The sequence below is a fragment of the Megalopta genalis genome, chromosome 15, assembly GCF_051020955.1.
Source record: "Megalopta genalis isolate 19385.01 chromosome 15, iyMegGena1_principal, whole genome shotgun sequence".
Lineage (NCBI taxonomy): Eukaryota > Metazoa > Arthropoda > Insecta > Hymenoptera > Halictidae > Megalopta > Megalopta genalis.
In genome coordinates, this window is record NC_135027.1 from 2553722 (window position 1) to 2573835 (window position 20114).

Consider the following 20114-nt stretch of genomic DNA (forward strand, 5'->3'; position numbering starts at 1 on the left):
TTAGATTCCTAGCAGTAATTTGTAATAATAATAATAATCTCAAATAATCATCTGAAAATTTCTCATTTCTGTCAAGAATCTAATAAAATTTTATTTTCCATTAAATATCTATTATAGTTTTAAATTCCCGGCTACATTTCTGTGAAAAATATACTAAAATTTAAATTTCTATTAAAAATCTATTATAAGTTAAAATTTGTAATCGTTTGTAACTTGTTCGTAATTGAAATAATTATTTCTTCGATCTTGTAAAAGTTCGCTTTTGATGATTAATATTGGAGAAGGATTAGTAATTTAAATTTCTATCAAAAATCTATTATAAGTTAAAATTTGTAATCGTTCGTAACTTGTTCGTAATTTAGGTAATTATTTCTTCGATCTTGTAAAGGTTCGCTTTTGATTATTAATATCGGAGAAGAGTTAGAAATTTAAATTTCTATCAAAAATCTATTTTAAGTTAAAATTTGTAATCGTTCGTAACTTGTTCGTAATTTAGGTAATTATTTCTTCGATCTTGTAAAGGTTCGCTTTTGATTATTAATATCGGAGAAGGGTTAGAGATTTAAATTTCTATCAAAAATCTATTATAAGTTAAAATTTGTAATCGTTCGTAACTTGTTCGTAATTTAGGTAATTATTTCTTCGATCTTGTAAAGGTTCGCTTTTGATTATTAATATCGGAGAAGGGTTAGAAATTTAAATTTCTATCAAAAATCTATTATAAGTTAAAATTTCTAATCGCTCGTAACTTGTTCGTAATTTAGATAATTATTTCTTCGAACTTGTACAAGTTCGGTTTCGACGATTTCCATTGGAGAAGGGTTAATGAAGAGAAGAGATCATATAAAAATAAATACGATTCTTATTCACTTCCTTTTGCGTCTTTCGCTATAAAATTTGTAGGGTTCCGATTCCATGGACGCGCTGTCCGTCATGCCCAGCATGTCCTGCCTCCTGTATTTGCCATAAGTGGCTGCCTCGTAGCCGCCGCCGCCTGAATGGCTCTGCGCGACTTTCTTCAGGCCGACTATGGCTGCCAGGATCAGGCTCATTAGACTAAGGACCACCGCTTTGCCGCTCAAAATCGCTAACGTCTTCAACGTAATCGGCAGCAGGATAGACTTGATCAGCATGAATCCGACTAACAGGGGAATGAGGTATTTGTTCAGCTTCAGTTTCTTCCTCTTGGGCCCGCGTGCTGCAACAATGCGAATTTCACGTGAACAATCTACCGACCTCGAATCTCTCGCGATTCAGTCCAACCGCATTCTCATTCAATGGTAATTTATCCGATCCTAAATATTAATGCACTTTCAAATCCTCCGGATCTCGTTTCCACTTAACGGAGATTTAATCTATCCTAATTAACGTATTCGCAAGGAAGCTGAATAAATTCCGCGGGATCGGCGAATCACGAGTCAAAGGATGCTAACACCGAGCTTAGGATAAGTAGACTGCGGAGTACATTGAGGATACAAAGCGCGATCGAATTCGGTAACAATTTCGCTCGAACGGGTCGCCGTGAATTGCACACGGGAAATATTTTGCGTACGCAGACCACTGAACGGGATGACACGTTTCTGGAGCGTGGCTTGTCGCGTTAATTGCGAGCAGCCCGATAAATGTGCGATGCCGCGGCTAATGCGGGACATCGGAAACAGAAAGGCAGCGCTCCTTGTTAGTCGGCTCTCGAAATGGACATGGTAATAGGGTGAACTGGAGTGGAAAGCACTTGGGGTTTTTGTGTCGAACAGCCATGCACCATGAACGATTAAGGATCGTATTATGATCGGTATTAGAGACCGGTAACGAGAATGCGTAATTACATGGTCCTTTAAATGAGCTCATTAACATCCGACGATCCTAACGATCCGAATGATCTGGGGGAGCCGCTTCATCCGCTGCTCAACTATCCCTCGTGACGTATACTTGTGACAATATACGATATTTACTCATTTTATTCTGCCGGGAAAGACATACACAATGCTAAATATTAAACTGTTCGATGTTACCATTATTACTTGAAATTAAATCATAATTTTCTACGTGATAGCTTCGATGAAATCGTAATTATCTTGTTCGCCGATTTTGTAGATGCGATGCAATTAAGTATAGCATAAGGCTAGATAAAATAAACTTGTGGCTAGATAAAGTTGTTTCGAAGAATATGCACGTCGATTTCATGTATTAAATATCGCTTCATGAATTTCTGAAGACTGACTGCGCGAAATGATGCTTCGAAGGAAGCGGATGCTCGAACTGTGATTTTTAGTGCAATCTCCTTTGATTTCTATATGGTCAATCCTTTCTTTTCAAAATTGAATACAGACATTGTAATATATATAAATATAAAAATTTAATTTATTTAACTATAAATATATAAATAAAATTCGCGTGCAATTAAGTTTACCTTCGACGGAAGACCTCGAAACAGGAAGTACAGTGTCAACAGCGTCCACGATCCCATCACTGATCAAGTCCATGGGACCCTCGGGGTCTTCCAGCTGCAGCTTCGACGCATCTTCGTGCATCGCAGTGGGCTGCGTGATCTCCGTGGCAATCAGCAGAGGCAGGAAGAGCAGCAGGAACAGCAGCAGCATCCTCCAGTCGCATCCGACACTGTCCTTCACCAGTGTCACGCCAGGATGTCGACGATCTTCTTTGATGTACACCTCTTCGGACGCAGAAAGACAACCGTTGGTAATCAAATGCGAGAGTTATACGCGACCGACGTCCGGCTGCTTCATCCACTGTTCTTAGGGGACAACCTCGTCCAGTGCAAATAAACGTAACCACGACAAATTAAAAGGTACATTAAACACGATATTGTTTCTCGACAAATTGATCCTATTTAATCACTTTGCAGCTACGTGCTTCTTAAGACTGAAATTGCTAGACATTTTGCGTAATCAATTAAAAGCTATGTCTCCACACACCGTGGATAATCGACAAACACTAGAAAAATTTGGAAGCTGTTCTCGCTCGTGTTTGCTCATTTTACAGCAGTTTATCTTGTAAAGAAAATTGCAAGATGTAATATATGAACACTCGGAAGCTTCACAAGCTACCACTGAAGATCAATCTTTCATTTCTGAGCGTTCTATGGCTATTAATAGATTAAATTGCTGACGTTAAAAGATGATCATTTGGAATTTTCAGCAGCGCCTTCTCGGAGGCGAACGACCAATTAAACAATTTATGGAAAGAGTATCCAAGAGGATACTCGTCCGAGCACAGAGAAGAGCCCTCAATGTGGACAAAGGTTCCGGATGTTCAGTCGCACGTCGTCGATACCTCCTCGTTGAAGGAAAATTGTATAATGATCGCTAACGTACAGCGAAGGAAACGCAGCACGCGAACGAACAATGGCTGCAGGCCGGCCTCGGGATTGGTCCCGGCTTCGGACGAGCGTACGCGGAGGAACGGGGCGGAAAGGATCTCACAGAGGCGACGAACCGACCCGCTGGCAAATGAAATGTCAACTGACATTCGTCCTAGGCCGGACCATTAGTTTATATAGCAGCCACGCGAAAAGCTCAGAGAAGGAGACCACCATCATGATGCTGGTACTGGCGCGTGACGGAGGATTCGTCGTCGATCCACCACCGTGTTGCTGCTCTCTCTCCGACCATTGGACGGGCTTCTCAGCGGGGCAGAGTTCTCCCCCGAATATTACCGAACGTTGTCCGCGGAACCGCCATCGAGGAACACCGCGTTCCCGTGAAAAGCGCCGGGAGATCTAGCACCGTCTCGATCACTGATCGCGCTTCGTTTCACACTCGAGTAAGCCTCTGGATGAGTTCATGGCGGCCTCTTTTACCGCGAACGGCGGCGAGCGCGCCGTTCGCGGGAGACAATGGCCCCGGGGCTGATCGAAAACGATCGTCGGGAAATTAATTGTTCGCCAATCGATCGTTACTTCGCAGCGTGTTGTTCTCGAACGTTTTTTTCTAATTCAGATTGGATGCAGTTCTCGAATTTTCGCAGTGGAATTGTTGGAAGCGCGTGTTGACGCAGAAGATTGGAAGCGCTTTGGAATTTTTCTCAAATGAATTTTCCACGGGGGTCGAAGTTCTCGATATTCTTGTACAGGCGGATGATTCGGAACATTTTTATTTCGGCAGAAAAATTTTCGTCTGATTTCAGGCGCTTTTTTGTATTATTAAAATGGACGAAGTTCCTCGTGTTTCTGGCAAGCTGAAATTTGTTATGGGTTTCCAATTTAACCGCGGAACATATGTGTCTTACAGAAAACGTTTAATCTTAATTTGCACACGTTTTCAGAATTCTTTAAGCTTTATCATGGAACATAAATTTATCAACTTTTCGGAAAAGCTATGAATTCGGTGCATACTCCATTTAGGAGTTCTTAAAATGTGTTTACCGTAAGGGATGATATTTTTAAGTAACCTTCGCTTAACAGCGCAAACAGCAGTTGACCTTCGACGTTAACAGCGTCGATGTATAATTTAAAAAATTGAAAACACGTTTCAAAACTCATCTCGCCGACTGAAAAATTCCATAGCCTAAAATTTGCAAATGTCATTCTTGCAGACATTTTCACGGTCATTGAAGAACCACCGTGAGAGAGTGCACCCCATTCCGCCTCGCAGCCGCGACACACCGTATAATTTGTGAAAAAGGGAACCCAGTTGTGCCCCGTTACCACCGGCAATTAAAAAGAAACGATCGCGGCACGCCTAGCATTGTGATTAATAAGCGGCTCATCTCTCGGTTGAACGTACCGCGTTCACCGCGAACGTTTCAATTAACAGTCACGGGACGTTTCTCTAATTACTCGCGATCACGTGACGGACGAGGGTTCATAAATCTTCTAGAGGCGCAGTCGTGACGCTGCACGATCGTCGAGAATGGAATAGCGTTCGTGATCGAACGAACTCGGTGCTCTTCGGCTGACTTCTTTCGCGTTCTGTACTCGGTCGCATGTTTATGGCCGTAGCGTGATCACTGTTACTATACTCGAGAATAATGTAATTACGATTTTTACATGGGAAGCGAATTCTTCCTAGAATGTTGCAGTTGCAAATATATTTGTGCGCAACAACGAGGAACGAAGAAGCCCGCGCCTGTTCAATCACTGTCATCGTTACAGTACCCTTTTCATCTTTCCGTCGACGCTCCGTTCTTGCAACGATCGATGCTACTATTTCATTTTCAAGGGAACGTAACGGTCGCACCGGAAACGACCGTCTATGCGTTTCAACGAAGTTGCTAAATCGTAGATATTAACGTTCAATACCCGACGGGAACATTTATTTCCTCTAGCGACGCGATTAGCGACGCTTTCTTATTTATTGAAATATTTCATACTCCTTTAGATTAGAATATTCTTTATCCGACGTTTTAGGGTTGCTTCTTTAGAGGACACAGAGATCTCATCGAGCAGAAATTAACACCAGATTTACAGAGCACAAAAAAGCGTAGTAACAATAAGACATTTTATTCGGATTTTCAACAAGTGTTATTGAATAAATAACTCATAAATGTATCTTTGCGATACGAATAATCGTAAGTTAAAAAATTAGTGACTCGTCATTTTGACGGGTTCCGTGAATCAAACGATTTTTAATTAAAGCAACGCACCGTTTAAAATTCACTCTTTCTCAGAAAATGAGCTCGGTAAGTCTATTTGTCTATTCGTTGCATCGATCAGTAAAAACAGCAAGCGATGATCGGACACATCGGTCAAATCCAATTGATCCAGCGAAATCAAAGGGTCCCAGAAACAATTTTCATTTTCCACTTTCTCCCAATTTCTGTCATCTCGTGTACTGGCAAAACTGAAAAGGTATTAAACATTTCGATGAAGAAGCGTCCGAGTGGTCGCCATAGGAAATGACTTCCCGATAGCTTCCTGATATTAATCGAACGTTAAGTGTCGGGGCATCGGCGTCTCTGTTGAAACGCACCGGTGGTCGTTCGTTCCCGGTTTGACCGTTACGTTTCCTTGAAAATGAAATAGCAGCATTGATCATTACGTCGACATGCAACGACCGAGCGTTGAAGGAAAGAGCAAAAGGGGACTGTAATGATGATAGTGATTTAACAGGCGTAGGCTTGTTCGTTCCCCGGCGTTCTATCAACTCGGTTGCCCCCTGTACCGTTCCACGAGCAATTATCCGCGCGTCCCGTGGAAGCCGAGGACAATTTCGCTGCTTCCTGCGTGAACACGGGACAATGTTCTTTCAGATGGCAGATGAATAAAACTGCGGCCGAGGACATCTGGGTCCCTCGCTTCATACGCGAGAGATTCGAGTAATGCGGCCGTCACTCTCGTGATTAATGATTTTCGTAGCCACGGCGACCTGCATATCGCAGCCTGAAATTTTCCACCATGACGGATCGCTGCGATCCATATCTATTTTTATGTTTTTACGGTTACCGAAACGGGCCGCGCGGAAAATTGCGCGCAAAGATGCATCCGCGGTTCGAGTATCGATTTATTTAATCGGACGCCGACTTGCGTAGTTCGCCATGATGGATCCGTATCTATTTTTTTATTTCACAGTTCACCGAAACGGACCGAATTTAACCCCTTGCCATATTTTGACGAGTCTGACTCGTTTTTATACTTATTGACATATATTTGACATTTTTATATTTAACCTATCAGGTATGGATGTTATTCCATTTTTTTAAACCGGAATACAATTCTGTACTTTTGACGTCAATATTTAAGTATTCAAATTGATGTACAATACACATAATAAATATATATATATATTTTTTTCTTTGTCTTCTAAAGAATGATTACAATCGAAAGCTTTTACACTCGCTTTAATCACGAAGAAAATGGTACGACAAAGGGTTAAGAATACTCGGTTCAGATGAACAAACATCGTAGCCGCGTTCGCACGAATTCGAATTATCGAATATTATTATAAAACATCGAATTATTATTATTAGTCCGAAGTTTTCGCGTCATCGGGTTTCACTGTTTGCTTAATCGCACGGTGCAAACGCCGGATACAATTGGCGCACGGTTTATGGGCAACGGGATCACGTGAAATTTTCCATGTCCGATATTTTATTGCCGTTTCCAATAAGCAACGAAAGTCCGGGAAAGTGTGGAACAAGAATCGAGGGTGAACAAGGGGGCGGTACAGTTAGAGACCGCTTAATCGACACCATAGAGCGGCCGGTAATAGGCGGCTTTCCATGGACGATGCAGGATGTTCGGCGTTTCGTGGAATGCGGGTGTTTCGGTGCGCGATAAATCGCATCGCGTGCCGGTATCGTTTCTAACCAGACCTACGCGCGGATCGCGTTTTTCACCGGAACTAGAAACTCTGTGTTCAATTGTCGACAGAAAAACTGACCGACTGGGACGAAGAAAGAGCGTCCATTGTTTGGAAAACGGCTTCTTTCGGCGGAAATGTCTCGAACCAGCAAGAAATCGAACTGTGGTCGCTGTGGACTGCGGATCTTTACGCATTTGTGGCGCATCACAGATTTATCAAATGCTAGGAAACGTATCAGTTAACAACGTCTAATAGCATTTACATTTTCTTTTAAGGGATGAAAATGCTTGAACTCGATGCTGGAAAGAATTTTGTTGGTGAAGTACTTGGATTCTTGCAACAATTGAATTTTAAGTTGTCGATAAATGTGACTGAGCCAGTGTTACTTGGATTAAACAGATTGAAAGATTGAGTAATCTTTTAACTGATCAAGAAAACGTTTCTTCAATCATAATTTTTGTAAAATAACGTATAGGAATGAGATTTTGCATAAATAGTCGTCTAATAATCACGCAGAAAAACGTTTAATCCAAGCAACACTGGCTCAGTCACATTTATCGACAGTTTAAAATTCATTTGTTACACAATTCCAAGCACTTTACCAAAAAATTCTTTCTAACATCGAGTTCAAGCATTTTCATCCCTTAAGTTGTCAAATGTACAAACCTCCCAGTTTCCGTTAAATTTAACTTTAAGGGTTTCTAGTTCTTCGTAGTTCATATACAATTAAAAACTGACGACCTTAAAATCGGAGAAAAAAAAAGAGAAAAAAAATTCAAGCAACCCCTAACTATTAAACCCTGATCCTCCGCGCTCTGTAAACGGGAATCCTAAATCGTTCTATCATGGAAAAACGGTGACTATATTTCCAAATAGAGTCGATTCGAATCCATCCCCAATGAAATCCGCGCGATATCACCGTTTTCCAATTAAACCACCGATCGTCCGAAGGCTCGGCGATCATTGAATCCCGGAGGCCAACCCCGTAGCGACACATTCCGCGGCCCCCCTCCGCTCAGCTTTCCCCGATCGACCCGCCCAGATCCGAGCAATCATCGATCAGTGACAACGGGCGGTTGTTGTTATCGGCCCGGTTGCCAGCGCAGCGTAACTCAAAAATGCGAAGTGCTCCGCGACACGTGTCTCGTCGAGTAATTGCGATCCCCTCCCCCCGACGTCCCCGCATGGACGACACCCTAGACCCGCAGATTCGCCGCGTCCGAACGATAAGAGGCAGCGCCGAGACTGTACTGTATAACAATTTAGCATGACATATATATCGACGGGATCAGAATTTGGATCACAGTACTTACCGCGCACACATACATGTATGCGACGGCTCGTCGCGCGGTGCTCATTTTTCACGGACTGCCGATCCCGCTGGCAACTGAAGCGTACCCGGCGTGGTACCCCGGCCGGCCCCCCTCGGATCCACGGCGAGGAATCAAGAGCGGATCGGTTAGTTCACGGTCGCTCGCTGCTCAGGTCGTTCCGTCGACAGACCATTCGTCATTTGCATTTGTCGAGCCGATCCACGTCACGGAATTATTAACTGGCCGCAGTGACTTCCAGCGGCCCTGGTCCTCGGATTCCGCCGCTCTGCATCCGCGGTGAGTCCTGCACACGATTTACTGTCCACCCCCTACGTTCGACTGCCGACGTTTCTCGAGACACGGCGTCTCCCAGCGGTCACGATTTTTACGAATCGCGCGGTCCCGGCGGATCTTGCACGCGCTCCTCGCCACTTATTTCTATCGCTTTCGACATTCTCTGATCACTTTTCGGTTCTTCCTGCCTGCGAAAACGAGACCGCCGAATGAGACAGTTCATTGACATCGCGTACACTTCGTGTGAAACAGAGATCCGTTGCAACGGATGCAACGGGTTTAAACCGCTTCGGGGTTTTCGTTCGTCTTTAATGAATTTAAAGGATCGAAAGGGACAATTACCACGTCGACCCAAAAGACGCTTTCGTCTTCGACCAATGCGACCAATGGTCTTCGACCAAATTCAAAACAGTTCTTCGAACGACCATGTGGCGAGATTCGAGATCGAATCGAAAACCGAATCGTAGAACATTGTCCAACGGATGTTCCGAAAGGGTCATTCGAAGCAGCCTAATATCTCTGAGAAGCGTGCAAGGATCAAGCATCGTCCCCCACGATTTCTCCCGACTTCTCGAAGGTTGCAAAAGCTAAAGAACGCATGTTTCAGTGACATTTTCAGCAACATCCAGGGGTAGTCATGTAACCGCTCGTCGTTGCACCCGAGGAAGGACTGGACAAGATCCTTGAGACGGATGTCCGCCATCTTGCGAAGCCCCGGTTGCCTCGAGGATGTGATTGGGGATCGTGGATGATCGTGGACAGTACTCCGGTGAACCCGTTCGCGCGAACATGCGATCGAGAGTGAACGTAGTCGCGGTTCTATTGACTCTGAGCTGCGTGGTTCGGCTGCTCGAGACCTCGAGGTCCGCCGTTAGGTACCAAGAGCAGAATTTGGAGAAGATCGTCCGCAAGGATCATGTCTCTGCTGGGAAGAAGGTGCTTGTCAAGGGGCCGCAGAACAAGGTGACACCGAATACCGCGGTGCTTTTGTTAGTCGAGGATAAGAACAAGCCTGTCAAGAAGCAGACGAAGAACAACGACTTGCCCGCGTCGAAGGACTACTTGACTGGAGGTAACATGTAGATGAGTTGTGGTTAATTTCTCAGTATACTGTTGAGTATCTCGCGGCTTCTCTAGGGATTCTGATGCTTCGTTTTCCATTAAATTAATATTTCTCGGATATATATTTCTGCGAATTATTTGAGTCATGTCAATTTAAGATTAATTCTGCAAAGAGTACCATTTATGGTGGAACAAGTTATCTTATCTCCTTGAATACTTTTTAGAGTTAATGTTAATGAAAATTAAAGTATGTCTCTTTAAAGCACGATCAAGGTATTTGATTCCCCTGTTAGATATGCCTTAGAATTTAGCATTGTTATAATTCAGATTATAAGAACGTCTTAAACAATCCTAACCGAATGTGCGTCAGGAAAGATGCCACTTTCTATCCAGTAAAATGTATCAAACATTTCAAACAGTCTCGATCGTATCTCGATCTTAGAGATCAAGATGTCTCAATGGAGACTCCTTTAATAACTCTAATATTACCGCCATTAACTTCCTGATTCGACTTCCTCCGGCGATCCAACTGAAAAAGCCCGTTAGCTGACCGTGTCAACATCAGAAGCCAGAAGTACCGTTTGCAAATAGATTTATTAACACGCGTTAACTGGTTAAGATCGCGGTACAGGTGATTTTAGGGGCTAACCGGTGGTTCCGATTTTCCAGGTGGGCCGCGACGAAAGATGCAGAAGATGGATCGCACGATGATGGCCCTGCTGATCGCCTACAAGATGAAGTTCGTCGCGCTGATCCCGACCATGGTCGGCGGTCTCATCCTCTTGAAAGCCACCGCTCTGCTCGCGGGTTTCTTCTTCGCGCTGTTCGCCGCGGTTCTCGGACTGAAGGTCCACTGAAGGTCGATCGACCATCGACGGATCCTCGGGGGGCGGCCGGACGGTCAAGGTCATGGCATCGGATCTCAACGCGTTAGTTATCGCTGACCATTATCGTTTTATTCCGTAACAGCTCGCAGACCAAACGGCTCGATCCGTGATTAAAGAAAATCAGAGACAATTCTTTCGATCGGCAATTCTTTGGATCGACGATAGATCCCGAGCCGATCGTTCTACGATAACTTGCGATACATATATATATAAATGTGTGTGTAACATGCAATGGAGAATCATTAAAGTCGTTTTGATCTTCCTGTTCGATTCTGTGCCTCTTTATTCGGTCAGTCTTCGTAAATCGGCCGCGCTGCCACTGGCGACGGCGAACGAACGCGAGGACACGCTTGAAAATCGTGACAATAAATACATGGCGATCGTGGTAATAAATAGTACAGCTTAAGGAATATTTCAGAGCTTACAGCTACGGCATATGTTATATTGAGACAGCGTCCACGAAACGACCGGAAAATGTCCGTACAATCTCCTTTCGCTGCGCGCTCAGATTTTTCGGTCCAGAATCCACAGATCCCGCGTGTTGTACGAACGGCGTTTGCCAGCCGTTTCGATCGTCGACGCAAAATACAGCTCGTCCCGGTTCCGTTAGAAACTCGCGTGCGTGAAAATTGCTGACATCGGCGTCAGCTTAATTATATTCGTCGCTGGTGTACAAACTACGAACTGCAATCGAACTGCATATTTCTCGAGGCTCATCAGTCGGTGTCCAAACGGGAAATTTCTGCGATATTCATATCGATCGAGTTAAACTAGAACTTAGGTGAGCAAGTGATCCTTGTAGATAAATTCAATAATTAGCAATTATCAAAAATCAGCGATTATCCGATGCTTGTGTAATTAATAGAGTCGAAATTTGAATTTACCTACGATACAATTTCAATCTAATTGAAAAACTTGCTATTCCGACATCAAATTTCGATCCATATTCTCGCGAGCAAAGCAGAAATTCCATCGTTGCGATTTACCCGTTGGAATCGTCGAGATTACAAATGAAAATTGACAGCGGTAACTCGAAGCTTCTTTCAGCGAAGAGCAGAAATTTCGATTTCCTCGGAGCACGAACCCGAAGCGGCGTGCAAGTGGTTGCGGTACCGTTGGAAGTTCGCGTGCGAGAAAATTACGACATCGTCGTCGTTGTGTCACGTAAAATCGTTCGAATGCGAGCGACAGTTTAAGTGCATCTGGCGACAGTTGAATCCCTCGAGCGGACACAGAAGAAGACGACGAAGCCCCGATTAAAATAATTGCAACGATTCCTGTCGCTCTGGGCACCAGCTTCGGTAACAAGTTCGGTAATAAGTTCACCAGATAATCCGTCGTGAAATCTCTCTGTATTAGCCATGAAGACGAGACAACGGAGTCCGCGGAAACGATTCGAACGTGGAAGCCTGTAAGTGGATAATAGCAGCCCGTGAAGTGCAATTTCAGGGCGTTCTAACACCCTCCAGAATACCAGCGATCGTTCTCAATCTTTCCACGAAACCTTTTCCAACAACGGAGAGACCGTACGGGTCCCGAACAGAATGTCGTCACTACAGATTAACAGTCCAATTATCTCGATCCGTGATCGCGATCGATGATCGGCTAGAAGCGTCGCTTGCCAACGGAACCGGAGGACGTCCTCGCCCGCATCAATGAAGATGTCTCGCGGAGTAGGCCAGACTCTGCGCGTAATTCTGCATCTCCTCGGTGGTGGATGGCAGCATGGTCGCCGAGACGGCCTTGAGACTTCTGTCCCAGCCTCCTCCGCTCTGCTGCCAGCCGCCGTGGTCGTGACTCTGCTTCTGGCTGAGCAGCTTCTTCAGCCCGATGATGAGCGACAGAACCAGCGCGATCTTGCTGATGATGAGCGCTTTTCCGGCGAGCAAGAACAATACTCCCAGTGCAATGGGTATGAGAGCAGCCATCTTCATAGCTACGCCCATCATCATCATGCCCATCATCTTCTTCATCTTGCCTCTGCCCTCCTCCATGCCCCGCTTCAGCTCTCCAGGAGTGGTTTTCGGAAGACGTATCTGCACGTTGAAGCTGTTCAGCAAGGAAGCGACCCGATCCAGCAGGATTTCGTTCAGGATCTCGTCCTTGCTAGCCGCGTTTCTGCCCAGACTGGCCTCCAGGTCCGTCACGGTGCTCTTCGGGGGCTCGTCGGAGGTCCTGACGAGCTCGAAGGTCTCCGACAGCGGCAGGCTGCGCATTCTACCTAGTCTCTCGAAGAACGAGATCGCCTTCTTCTTGAGGCAAGGCGAGATGCCGATGTTCCTCTGCTGGCAGTCCTCGTAGACCCGGTGCATCGCCCTGAGCCCCCTGTCGACGAGGCTGTCCTCGTCCTTGACGGTGGAGGTCGCGTGGACCAGCGCACAGCCGGCGAACAAGAGAAACACACACTTGAGGAGATCCATCTTCCGTCTTCGGAGGCAACGTATAATAATCCTTGGATCGGAGGAGAGTCGAGCGGACGTTTGTTTGTTCACCACGACAGGATCGTTCACACTTTCGCGGTCTTCAGGATCCTCGACTAGAGAGAACTGGCGTCAGGACAAGATATTCGAGCCGATATATACCATCCGGCGAAGCATCGGAGATTCGCGGTCGGGGGTGGGCCGGTTCTCCCACGTATGGGGCCACTGTGCCCAACACCGTGGACCCCGCGCACGTGACACGGGCCCCTCTCGGGCTCCCTGGGGCCCCGGACGTCCGCGGAAGCGTCCTCTATTCTTCGCCGGTTCACGCCGCTCGCGTTCGCTCGATCCTTTTCTCGAGATCCCGCCCCGGCCCCCGCCGGGCCCCGCGGATCCAGCCACCGAGGATTCTCACGTAGAGCATGTGACCCATCCTGACACAGAGACCCACTGAGAGGCACCGCGAAGGTGGAACGTCTATGCGCCTCTCGGTCGTTAAGTTTCGCTGATGCTACTCGGGATTCGCTCCGAGCTGCACACGGAGTGGGGGGACGATGTGCCGCGATGCACTAGAGGATACACTGACAGGAATCCTATTGGCGTACCTGGCACCGTGACCCCACGGTCGACCTTTCGGGATCGTCGTGACGCTCGAAAGTAGTTTTAGGTCGTGGACGGTCCGCGGCCTTACTCTCTCGCGTCTCTATAGCCCTGCTGCCTCTTCCTGCCCCCTCTTCTTCCACCCTATTCGACTCGCGCTCCGTCTCTCGCTTCGTCGTCTCGTTGCTCGCACGGAGCTATTTACGATCTAGATTTGATCGAGTGTAAAGCCATCGACGTTAAACGGATCTCACGAAAATCGGTGCACGGAGTTTCTCCGCTTGGTATCGATCCGGTCGCTTTGTTTTCTGTGTTAGGGTCAGCCGCGCTCCTCTCTTCTTCCGCGGACGATGATGACCAGTCCATCCGAGCCGGTGAAATCCCCTTGTTTTCCTCCGGGCGGCCTGCGACACCGTGACCGATTCATCCGACTTCCGATCCGTCGTCGCGATCGATTACGCCGAGCGACTCGACCGCTTCGCGTGCTTCGCGCGAGACGAGCTCTTCAACTTCGGCTGGAAGCACGAGTGATGATCGTTTCCGCTTTTGATCGGCGAGGATCGCGCTACAGGTATCTGGGCTATGCCAATTTGAGGTCCGTCGAGAAATGAGACCTTTTTGGTTGGACTAGTTGCTCGATCATTCCGTCAGGTCTGTTTTTGTTACTCGGAGAATTAAAATATAAAGTAAAGTGAAAATATAGTGCAGAGTGATATGAATATTCGAAGCGCCTGATTTCATGTTTATTAGTTTTTACAGGGAATCGTTTTGCATGTGGGTTACCTTGGACTTAGTTGATTATAGGTAAAAAGTATTTAAATTAGAGATGAACCTGATAATTGGAGGACCGAATAATCGGAGTTCAACTGTGTTAAGATTTCGAAGACGCTTCGCATAATCTCGGTTTGATAACGATGAGAAAAAGTGCCTGCAGTCTTTTCTTCCTTCGTCTATATCGCAATATATACATTATTTGTTTACATTTCTGAAACCGCATAAGAAATGCTGAAGCTCTAATCGCAGGCGAAAGATTAAAGATCACAGTAGTATTGTGGAATTAAGCTGATTATGTGGGGAAAGTATTTGGACAATAAAAAATTCTGATATTGGAGCTACTGTACCTGCGTTTTAATAGTGCTGAATAGAGCTATATAGTGACTGAATAAGCCTAATCGTCAACGGAACCACAATTCATAGAAACATAAAGGAACTTCCATTTCCTTTACCTGAAGATGAAGTTCTTTAATAACGTTTCGGCACATGACCCCTTTCTCGACGCAAGCATCTTTATGAACGGTTCAACAGCCACGAATCCGTGAAATTGTTCCGACCGATTCGAAATTGCATCATTGTTCGCTTCCGATCAGGGGATTAATTGCTACCTCCGAGGCACGATCGAGAGAATTGGCTGGAGGCGATGACGTATCGGACGAGTCATTCGATCGAATTCTACAAAGCTGCGCGAGCAACTACGTGCTTCTCGATTGCGAGATGGTACACGTAATACACAGGCGAGAGGAGATTACGTCTGGCTAAAAGTGAACCGCATCTGTTGCACCTTTTTTGCCGGTTACACCAGACCGCGCCGCTTCACCTTCACTCGTGCTCTTCTTCTTTTTCCAATAGCTGTTGGGCGTGGCCGAGTCCGAAGAGAGAGAGAGAGAGAGAGAGAGAGAGAGAGAGAGAGAGAGGGAGAGAGACGCACCTGGCGCACCTGTGGATTGTATTAGCTGATCGGAACGCGTGAAACCCCGGCTAATGCCCGAGCATTGCGAATCTTAATTATCGACGCGTAACATCAGCCACTGTTCGGCATTCATTCCGGTTGTTATTCAATTGCCTTATCCCTCGTCTGTGTTCACTATGTTTGAGAACGTTTTCACAAGATCAGGATTGATGCAAATCAATCTTAGAAATGCATTTCCATTGTCTAAAATCGACATCCACTGAAACAATCTCCCGTTTCTTCCTTAGCAGTGCTCTTCCTATTTATGCTAATCTTATTTTTTGTTAGTATGAGGATCTTATACGGCATTATTCTCTATTATTTTCGCTATTTTTTTCTGATTTATTTAATTATCTTGATCTGTATTGATTATATTGTTTTATATATGACTATATTGATTATATTGATTTATATATGACTATATTGATTATATTGATTTATATATGACTATATTGATTATATTGATTTACATATGACTATATTGATTATATTGATTTATACATGACTATATTAATTATATTGATTTATATATGACTATATTGATTGTATTGATTTATATATGACTATATTGATTCTATTGATATATATATATATATATATATATATGACTATATTGATTATATTGATTTATATACGACCATATTGATCATATTGATTTATATATGACTATATTGATCATATTGACTTATATATGACTATATTGATTATATTGATTTATATATGACTATATTGATCATATTGATTTATATGTGACCATATTGATCATATTGATTTACATATGACTATATTGATCATATTGATTTATATATGACCATATTGATCATATTGATTTACATATGACTATATTGATCATATTGATTTATATATGACCATATTGATTATATTGATTTACATATGACTATATTGATTTTATTGTATCCTTTCATTGTATCAGTTCTTTCCTTTTTTTCTTTCTAATATGCTATTTCTGCGACACAGGGGCATTTCTCCCGTTGATCAAGTAAATAATAATGATTATTATCATTCACACGCAATGAATATTGTCTGTATTAGTCGCGATAGTTCGAATGAATCCCGAACAATAAAACAGAAATATATCTTCGCAACCTTCCATCCCGATTCTGTCGCGAATGCATAATTCAACTTTCGATCTGGAACTGCGAAACTAGGCTACTCATGAATGCAACGGAACAGTTAAATTATTAATACCGCGTAGGCTACACATATTTATGTAAATTCAAGTTTCTAAAGACTAATTGAGTGGGTTTCGGTTACTAAACTCGACTACGTATCCACCGCGAAACGTGAACAGCGCCGTGTTTGTAACAAACTCGTCAAGATACGCGATCTGATTTATAGTTCTTCACGTTCGGTATATTAAATGCCCGTGTATCTTGTTGCAATAGCAAAACAACGCGCGGCAACCTCGAAAGCGGCGATCGTTCAGGATCCAAGCGATGTATGTGTTTTTCCGCTGTCGAAAAAAAGCGTCGTTTACGATCCAGAAATTAAGGGGGACGCGGTTTTCCACGGTGCAACACCCGAAGGCGTCCCGTTGTCGCACAATTCTGGCAGTGAATCCATCAAACAGAATGTGTCACTGTGCCGATCTCACAATCGCGTAACGCCTGGCACAAGCTCGATCGAGGTTAACGCATCTCTAATGCGACAACGTAGCATCCTCCATTCTGCCGGCTTACCTACATTCACGATTATCCCATACCGAGCTGAACAGTGTTAACGCGCGTGCCACATTCGCGCCGGCACGCGGTTTGAATTTCGCAGGAGCCGCGAGGAACGGATTCCACGGGCGGCGGACAATGCTCGCGCCGCGGCCGGAAGCGGAGCGGGAACCGGCCGGAAAGATGCCGCGGTCCAAGGAACAGAGACGAGGATGATCGCGGCGTGGTTTCCGGATCGAGATCGTCCGCCGAAGATCCAGCGGTCTGTGTTGCCCGACAGCGAAAGTCAATGGTATTAACATAACGCTGCCGAGATTCCATTTAACTGCGAGTGAGCTCGAAAATGAGATTCGGCGTAACGATCGGTGGCTGAATTTTAATCGTCGGAGGCCGGGCTCCAGTTTAACGAGCGAATTCGAAATGATTTTGACGCGCCAGTGTTGATCTGACTCGCTACGCTGCGATCTTCATCGAAAGTCTAACGGAAGACGCTGGGTTTCTGTGTTAACGTCGGGATCCCGCGGCTGATTTTGATATTAAACGTAATTAAAAGCAACGGGCGAATGATCTTCCTCGCGAGAGTGACGGGATCGCAATTTATTTCGATTTTACGCGATCTTTGCTGGAAAGTCTGCTTGAATGAATACATTTATTACACCATTTTCCATCGTTGTGATTTCGGTAATTGTCGAATTGAAAATATGGAACGCGTCGTTTAACCGGCGTTTGATAGATTCGGTGTTAAAATTTCGCTTCACGGAAACGTTTTTCGAATTTGAGTTCTGAGACTGGAATCTGTGACCTAGAAGCCGCGTCGCGACATTGAGTTGAAATTTTGCAAGTTGCATTCTTTGAATTGTAACAGCAGGATTTAAATCTGATCCCTGGCGCTCCAATTAAAATTGTATCGTCGGGATTTGAATTGTAAACGACGGCTTTCGATTCGCGTTTAAACGTCATCGTTCGCATGAACTCATTCGAATCCGTTGAGGTGCCGGATTAAGTTTGAGGACGCATCCTCCATTGTTGCAGAGGAAAGTTGATTTGTCGTCGAACGAGGACACCGGGAATTAGTACCGGAATATATTACTGTCAGCGTTACAGTATATACTCACCCGAAGGGAATCCTGCTTAAGTTTCTCTATTACCACGACCTCGTGATACGATCTATTAACCACAATGGGGATTACGAACTGATTCAAGCAGCCTGATAACATCGATCCATCGAAATCCGTTACAGAACTCGACGTATAGAAAAATTTAGCATCCTAAGTGCTAATAATTGCGAGTTCAATTAATACTGTGAATGTTGTTGAGCTTCACTCCTGAAGATATTACATATATTACTGTTGGAATTTCAACGATGACCCACCTAACAGTTTTATGGCCCCTTGCGAGGGTGAGCCGATGCCTACAGAGGCCCAGGTGGGCCCAGACGACAGTTCAAAAGTAGACACCGAACCGTGAGGTTGCCACCTCGGGATTTTCACCAACACCAGATTTCTGTATCTCTGTAGTTTTGCAATATATCACCATCACTTATTTTACTGGATACGCGAATGTTCTGGAGTAGAATTTGTAACTCTAAATAAAGTGCTTTTGAGTATCCTTTCATTCTACAACAATTACTACAGCAAATTCTGAATCAGTTCGGGATTCCGAACTGATTCAAGCAGCCTGATGACATCGATCCTTGGAAATCCGTTACAGAACTCGACGCATATGAAAATCTAGCATCCTAAGTGCTAATAATTGCGAGTTCAATTAATACTGTGAATGTTCTTGAGCTTCGCTCCTGAAGATATTACATATATTATTACAGCAAATTCTTCTCAATTTGCCTTCAGCTTGTAAACAAAAATGGAGAATTTGAGAGGAAGAGATATAATTATTAGGCTCGATTGTTTGCCGATTGTCAACAATTATAGAAACGAGATTCATGGCTCGAATAATCGTACCTCTTCTTTCCAAATTGTCTATTTTTGTTTACAAGCAAAGGAAAATTACGGAGAATTTACTGTAATAATGTATGTAATATCTTCCAAAAATTGTCCATTTTACAAGCCACCATTTTTTACAAGCTGCTGGAAAATCGAGGAGAATTTACTGTACATTTCACACAATTCTAGAAATAAAGTGTAGGAAGTTCAATTTAGATCTCGACAAAATCTTTGCGTGCTGCAACAGTAAAAATGGCGACTGGAAAGTTGAACTTCGCTCTTGAAGCTACACAATGCCTCGGAGAAGACTCTGCAGAACACTGGCATCGAATAAAGGTGTAACTTTCAGCTCAGTTACTAGGATGGGAATGACTAAACGGTAAAAGACTACAAAACTGCGATCACGATCTTCGTCGGTAATAAAATTTCTCTCGTGATACAAACGAATTAGCGAACCTATTTACCAGATCTTTATGCGTGTTTATGGCGTTTATTGCGTGTTCAGATCTAAAAGATGCAACAAAAACGTGTAAATTAACAAGGTCCACTAGTGTTTCGATTTTCTTTTTGCAACGAGTAATCTTTCAATTCGCGTAGCAAGCTTTCCTCGAACTTCAATTTTTGTCAAGTGACGTCTGAGAATATGCTAAATCGGCAATTTACTATAATAAATTTTGCCCAATTTTCCTTCAGCATGTAACCATAAATAGACAATTTGGGAAGAGAAGATTATTCGAGCCTCATTTTTATTCGGCTTATTTTCGCCTTATTCGGCTCATTTTCATAGTCGCCGATAGTCAACAAATATAAAAACAAAGCGCAAGACTCGAATAATTAAAATCTCGTCTTCCAAAATTCACGATTTTCGTTTGCAAGCCGAAGGAAAATTACGCAAAATTGACTATAATTACGATACCTTCTTCCGATC

At 44.2% G+C, this 20114-nt stretch overlaps 3 protein-coding genes across 4 annotated transcripts; 1 reads left to right on the forward strand and 2 right to left on the reverse strand.

Annotated features, from left to right (window-relative positions):
• Positions 1 to 844: 844 nt before the first annotated feature.
• Osi13 (Protein) lies at positions 845 to 8670 on the reverse strand. 2 transcript variants are annotated; one of them, XM_033485662.2, is made up of 3 exons: positions 8576 to 8670; positions 2411 to 2674; positions 845 to 1198 (listed from the first exon to the last, which is right to left on the reverse strand). In XM_033485662.2, exons 2-3 carry the CDS (start codon positions 2598 to 2600, stop codon positions 867 to 869), a joined length of 522 nt encoding a protein of 173 aa, XP_033341553.1. In that variant the 5' UTR covers positions 2601 to 2674; positions 8576 to 8670; the 3' UTR covers positions 845 to 866. The 2 variants fall into 2 exon arrangements, with proteins under 2 accessions (XP_033341553.1, XP_033341543.1); XM_033485652.2 differs by lacking the exon at positions 8576 to 8670 and adding an exon at positions 3336 to 4219.
• Positions 8642 to 11088, forward strand: LOC117229277 (uncharacterized). Its single transcript, XM_033485667.2, has 3 exons — positions 8642 to 8872; positions 9477 to 9941; positions 10601 to 11088. Exons 2-3 carry the CDS (start codon positions 9659 to 9661, stop codon positions 10786 to 10788), a joined length of 471 nt encoding a protein of 156 aa, XP_033341558.1. The 5' UTR covers positions 8642 to 8872; positions 9477 to 9658; the 3' UTR covers positions 10789 to 11088.
• Positions 10507 to 13704, reverse strand: Osi12 (DUF1676 domain-containing protein Osi12). Its single transcript, XM_033485642.2, has one exon. The coding sequence runs from the start codon at positions 13236 to 13238 to the stop codon at positions 12471 to 12473; it is 768 nt and encodes a 255-aa protein (XP_033341533.1). The 5' UTR covers positions 13239 to 13704; the 3' UTR covers positions 10507 to 12470.
• Positions 13705 to 20114: the final 6410 nt, after the last annotated feature.

What these genes read in the sequence shown, in the direction of transcription:
- Osi13 (XM_033485662.2), bottom strand. Translation starts at nt 2,600, where the DNA reads ATGCTGCTGCTGTTCCTGCTGCTCTTCCTGCCTCTGCTGATTGCCACG. An exon ending in TTCGAGGTCTTCCGTCGAAG is followed by an intron (nt 1,199 to 2,410) that starts GTAAACTTAATT and finishes GCATTGTTGCAG; the next exon opens with CACGCGGGCCCAAGAGGAAG.
- LOC117229277 (XM_033485667.2), top strand. Translation starts at nt 9,659, where the DNA reads ATGCGATCGAGAGTGAACGTAGTCGCGGTTCTATTGACTCTGAGCTGC. An exon ending in GAAGGACTACTTGACTGGAG is followed by an intron (nt 9,942 to 10,600) that starts GTAACATGTAGA and finishes CCGATTTTCCAG; the next exon opens with GTGGGCCGCGACGAAAGATG.
- Osi12 (XM_033485642.2), bottom strand. Translation starts at nt 13,238, where the DNA reads ATGGATCTCCTCAAGTGTGTGTTTCTCTTGTTCGCCGGCTGTGCGCTG.